A 5,859-nucleotide genomic window follows, 5' to 3' on the forward strand; every position below is an offset into this window, starting at 1 on the left:
ATACATCTGTGAATATAGGAAAAAACATTGAATTGTATACTTTAAATGGGTGAATTGCATGGTATGTAACATCTCGGTAAAGCTATTTTTAAAGAAAAAAGTATTTCTGAGGCTGTGATTTTTTCTAATTTTCAGACACTTATCCTCTTATCTTTTGCCCAGTGACTGGTCTCTTCCAGCTGCGGTTTCTTAGACGTCTCCAACTTAGAAACCTTCGAGATGGGACTTCGGCATCCAGGGGCTTCTTTGTAGTGTCTCGTGGATTTCCTCACCTCACCCAGGCCACCCAACGGCCTGGCTCAGAGCCGGTGAACTGAGGCATAACCAGGCATGGTTCGTCTGCTACAGTATTTTCCAGAGTTTTTGTAGAACTGTTAGAGCTCCCAATTTGTCAGCCCACAATGAAGGTCAGAGCCGTCAAAACAAAAACAGCATCCTCCTGTTTGGGGCACCTTTTATAAATATTGTAGTGGATTTTATATAGACTAAATTTTGTTCATATGTCTTAATGATTTGAATCAACTTTTCAGGATACGCAGATGCATATAAGATATAATGGCCCTCAGTGAAAGGACTTCTGAAAGAACCTATTTTAAATTTTGAAATTTCAATATACCTTTATTTATTAATACCCGCCAGGACCTACCCTTTACAAAATGGACCCGAAAGGTAGTTTTTAAAACCTCAGTGACTCACACACATCTTCAAGCCCCATCCCAACTGTAATCAGCTGGGATAATGTCAAGACGGAGTTCTTAAAACATGAATTAACTGTGGTTTGTACAAAAGTGGCCAGTCACCCCTAACGCTTAGTCTTGTCACATGAAATATTAGGAAGTGGGCCCGTGAGACCTCCAGGCACTTCCCAGTGTTCTCAACACTGGCAGAAGAACAAGGCATCTTGAGACCCAGGCTCAGACCTGACCCCCGTTACTTCTGCCTCATTACATTGGCCAAAGCAAGTCATGCGATCAAACGCAAAGTTAGGAGGTGAGGACGTACCGCTCATCTCTAGCGTGAGGACGGTAAAGGGGGTAAGGCATACACGCGAAGAGGGGGTGAAATACAGGGCCCCAAGACACAATCTATGATACCACCCAGCACCTTTCTTCCAATCACTGCCAGCTTTCTCCTAAACACAGCAACCAGGGACCCACTTCACACTGGAGGACTTACACCAGCGATGGTTACACGCAACTCCAGGTGGCGTCCAGAGCCCACCATAACCCTGGCTTTGGGGACCGCTGCAAGTTCAAGCGTCAAGTTAGTTGTAGCTCTGTACATATCGAATCACTAACCTCCTGGACTGGAGGCCAGGGGGAGGAGGTCCGGGGTAAAGTGGACTCACGCAGACACAGGCACATTTTGTTAACCTCATCAACATTTATTGAGTCGTGAGCGTTGCAATCACTGCTGAAATCTGAGACTCACTCATCCTAACCCCGCTCTCGGCTTCCCCTTGAAAAGGAAGCCTGGAGCAGGACCACCCCAAACACCAGAGGGTAGAAGGAAGACATGGGGGGGTGCAGGGAGATGAGGGATGTGGGGGAAAGGAAGGAAGAAGCAGGACCAGCGTGCAAAGTTAGACCCTGGGGACACACGCACACTCCCACACACACAGGCAAAGACCAGGGGTGTCCATCTCTACCCCAACCGGCAGCCGTGAGAACATCAGGGAAGGACCAGGCGTCCACGAGACATTTCAGTCCTTCCTGTCATGAAGCGTCTGCCGAGAGGGGCTGGGCCAAGGTCACTGGACTGCGCAGAGAGAAGGGGGGGAGGGGGCTTCAGACTACAGGGAGAGAGGCCAGATTAAAGGGAGTCACTTCACTGACTTTCATCTCTAAGCTTTCGCTGTAATAAACTATAACCATGGGTAAAACAGCTCTGCTGAGTTCTGTGAGTCCTTCAAGAGAATCGCTGAGCTTGACAGTGGTCTCGAGACTCCTGAAACCGCACTCAAAAACCATGCAAACAAGAATCATTCTTCCCCTCTCTCTTTTGTCTTACATAAATCCCACTTTTGCTTATTTTAGATGAAATCATCCATTGGTGGACTCCTCTGGAATCCAAGCAAACCTCGTGCTGATTTAAGCAAATGCCTTTGAGTTACTGACAGTTTGGAGGTGGCAAATGGTGTGTTTATGCAAGGGCTGCGCTCTGTTTGTCTTTAGGAGTTCAAACCCCACAAAGGTGGCACCCCACCCCCCCAACAGCAACAGCCCACACATTGCCAGCTCATGCAGCTTTGGAATTATGAAATTCTTGATTTTTTTTTTAATTTGGGAAGACTCACTTCAGACCTGCACAGGAGGCAAGACATTCATATTTTTGTACTGCTCTAATTCAAATTTGCGGGTCCAAATTCCCACTGAAAGCAACCTCACTCTGTTCTAGTGAGAATGATAAGAAATGGAACTTGAGTTCAAAGCGTTTGAGAACCAGGTTCCTGGTGCAAAGCATGCTGGGGGCAGGTACCTGGGTCCACGGTATCCTGGCACAGGACACTCAGTGCTAGCACAGCGTGGGGTGGGAACTGGCACGCAAGCTTAGAGGGGGGCAGAAAGTGCTTCTAGGCTCTCAAAAGCCAGGAGCCAGAGCTTGGTTATGGACTAGGTTAGTAACCAGGGCCCAGTTCCAGGATAGGTTGGGTTTGGGGCTCATCTAGAACGTACAGGCTTGAAAATTGCAAAGCAGGCTCAGAAAGTGCTGAAAAGCAGTTCTATGATCCAGAGAACAACACGGAAATTGCTACTTGCTCTGGTATTGGGTTGGACACTAGTACTTGGGTTTGGAGTGCATTAGGAACTAGGAGTCGTCAATTCTGTCGTCTAGGAGCTGGGTCCCCTCACCTCTGCCTTCAGGGCCCATCAGGCCTGAGACAAAGCGGCTTTGATGGCGGCCACCAGCTTCAGAAACTTGCTCTCCGTGTCCACATAGCCATCGCCTCCCTGGAGGAGGCAGGAGAGGGGAGGGATGAGCTGGGACCGAGACGCCAACCCCGGTCCCAACAGCCCACTGGCCCAAAGTGGGACAGAACGGACAGACAGACATACCTTCTTGGAGTGAACCAACTTCCCCGCTACCAACACTTCAAAGAAACCGGTGACCTGGGGCGTCCCCTCGCCGCACTGGGGAGAGGGAGAGGTGTTGGCAGGGCTGAGATGCCCTCTTGGGGACACCCGCCGTTTCCCAAGGAATGGAGAACGGGGGTGAAGGGTGGGACTGACCCACACCACCCCCGCTGCCAGCCAGGGCTGAAGGACGGACACCCAGGGCTGAAGGACGGACACCCAGGGCTGAGGGACGGACGTGACCCATGTTTGACTCCTTCCCCATCCCCAAGACCCACGATGTCCAGGCGTCCAGGGAATTCATCTTCTAACTTCTTCTTAAGCTGAAGATACTGCAAAAGGGGGTGGGAGGTCACAACAGGGGTCCACAGGAGCCACGCCAGCTAGCCCGCCTCCCCCATCTTCCAGGGGTGCCTCTTGGGAGCACTCTGCTTACCTTGGACTTGTAGCCTCAAGCGCCACTGGTGGGAGAGTGTCCAAGAGAGTGGGTCCCGGGAGAGAGAGGGAGACGGTGGGGATCCAGGGAGAGGCAGGAGCAGAGATGGAGGGAAATGGTGGGGGGGGGCGGGCAGGAAGAGATGAAGAGGGACACAGATGACAAAACCAAGCAAGGCACAGACATCCTCAAGAGAGAGGAGAGACACGCGCGAGTGTCGGGGAGCAGCACACACATGGGGAGGCAGGGACACAAGAAGGAGAGAGCCACCCACGCGAGGAAAATTCGACACAGAGCAAGGGAGACAAGAGACGAGCGGGGGTGCAGAAACAAGGGGTGACAAGGAGAGGCCACAGCATGACGCAGAGCAGAGGCGGAGACAATGGAGAGAACTGGGTTAGGACAACTGCTGAAATAACAGCTCCACCCCCGACCGTCCAAGGGAAACCATTATTCCTGGATCCCCAAGGCCCTGCCAGGCCCGAGGATGAAATCTAAACGCCTCCCCAACCCCCGACGGGAGGCTATTTTGGAACTGGAGTCTGGTGCACAGGCCCCCCCAGGCCTCAAAATTTCACTCCACCCCCTGCGTGACAGAGCGGTCAGGGACACCGCTAATGCTGTGACAGATCTGAACCTTTCATAACCCCCTCTGGACATCTCACAGACATGACAGCCAGTGGACCCAGATTCGGGTAATCTGTGATCTGCAGCCTGAACCTCGAGCTACCGACCTGCCACTGCCCCACTCCCAGCCTCAGTTTCCTCACCTGTAAAATGGAGCTAGACACAACCCTCCCCCACCCCCACTCAAGGGGTTTCCAGGAGAGGAAATTCACTTAACATGTATTTATTCAGCGCCTACAGGCCAGCATGCCTGTGCACGCCAGCACAGTCCCAGATGCCAGGGCGATCAAGCAGTCTACAGGACAAAACATCCCCTGCAGACCTGGCACTTTTTCACTCTGAACGGACCAATCAGATCAAACGTTTAACACCCAACACACAGCATTGCCTCCGCGGTAACGTTAAGATCACTAAGATCACTCCCTCTACAGACAGGAAAAGCGAGGTCAGAAAAAGACTAGGATTAGTAGCGAACGACAGCCACTGTATGCATTCAAGTCCTTGCCAAACGCACGCCGGAACCTTCTCGAACCTTCTCGACTCTGGCCGGCCCCACCCTACGATTGTTCCAGGTACTGGGGGCGGGGAAACCTAAGCGCTGACGGAACCTCCTCTCCCATTACAAACTGACCCCCACCTGCTCCCCACACTGAGCCCCGGAATCAGGGGGGTTAAAACACACACGTGTCGCAGTTCTACCTTTTGTGACCTAAGACGTCTAGAATGTTACAAACTGGGGACGGGGAGGGGGAGGGCAGAGAAATCAACGCCCTCTGTTTCCCACCCTCACGGAATCCTTTTCCCAGCGGAAGGATTCCCATGGGGCCTGCCCCCGACGCCCCCAGCGCCCGGCTCCGCTAGGACAGGGCGGGGCCCGGGCGGGATTCGAAGAGGGGACCTCCGGCCCTCGTGCTCACCAATAAACGACTCGAACGGGAACAGCCATGATTCCGGACCGGAGCACCAGCTTCAGTCCGTACGCCCGATCCGCACCCCGGCGAGAAAAAGCGAGGTGGGAGCCCCGAGGCGGAGCATGCGCAGAGAGGCCTGGTACTGGGCGTTCCACAGAGCGGACCAACGCCGGCGGGGGGGATGAGGTGAGAAAGACCCCACAGCGGGGAAGAGGGGGGCCCTGCGGCCCACCACCACCCTGAGGGCCCTGACGCAAATCTCCCTCCTCTCGCCCTGTGAGGCCAGGGAGCATGCCGGCAGAGGGAGTCCCGGGAGAAGCCTTTGCGCGCCCCCTCCCGGATCTCCCCCTCCGGGCTGGAATGGTATGGCCTCGAGGGGCGGGGGTTCAGGGCCAACTGCTACTAGGAGAAAACGGAAGTAGAAGCGAAGGCGGTTGTTTTGCGGCGAGGACGTGGGGGGCGGGGGGGCGGAGAGGCCGAGAGGGCCGAGTCCGAAAGGATTTGGGGTACTCAGGGCAGACCCTGAAGCTGGGGTTTTGCAGTGAGCGCTCCAGGGCCCCTGCTGCCTTATTAAAGCCTGGCATCCGCACCCGGGCGCCGCCTGATCAGCTTGGCAACCCCCGCTTTTGCTCCTTCCAGTCCTCTCTGTGGCAAGGTGTTCATGGAAAGTGCTGGAAGCTGGCAGATGAGTTAAAGGCTTAGGGCGCGATGCCTTTCTCTGAGCCTCAGTTTCCTCCTCCGGAAGATGGGCACGATCGCCTTCAGAGAATATTTACCCATCTAACAAATACGTACTGGGTACCTACCTGCA

General features: G+C 53.9%; 1 protein-coding gene across 2 annotated transcripts; it reads right to left on the reverse strand.

The window, feature by feature from the left end:
* Window positions 1-1,363: 1,363 nt before the first annotated feature.
* SELENOW (selenoprotein W) lies at window positions 1,364-5,189 on the reverse strand. Of its 2 annotated transcripts, none has more exons than XM_007102752.4 (6): window positions 5,055-5,189; window positions 3,511-3,535; window positions 3,353-3,406; window positions 3,057-3,131; window positions 2,853-2,951; window positions 1,364-1,792 (listed from the first exon to the last, which is right to left on the reverse strand). In XM_007102752.4, exons 1-5 carry the CDS (start codon window positions 5,081-5,083, stop codon window positions 2,871-2,873), a joined length of 264 nt encoding a protein of 87 aa, XP_007102814.2. In that variant the 5' UTR covers window positions 5,084-5,189; the 3' UTR covers window positions 1,364-1,792; window positions 2,853-2,870. The 2 variants fall into 2 exon arrangements, with proteins under 2 accessions (XP_007102814.2, XP_023988225.1); XM_024132457.3 differs by having other exon boundaries at window positions 1,364-1,758; window positions 5,055-5,185.
* Between the last annotated feature and the right edge of the window lie 670 nt (window positions 5,190-5,859).

This window comes from Physeter macrocephalus, unplaced genomic scaffold (genome assembly GCF_002837175.3).
Source record: "Physeter macrocephalus isolate SW-GA unplaced genomic scaffold, ASM283717v5 random_1819, whole genome shotgun sequence".
In the NCBI taxonomy this organism is placed as follows: Eukaryota; Metazoa; Chordata; class Mammalia; order Artiodactyla; family Physeteridae; genus Physeter; species Physeter macrocephalus.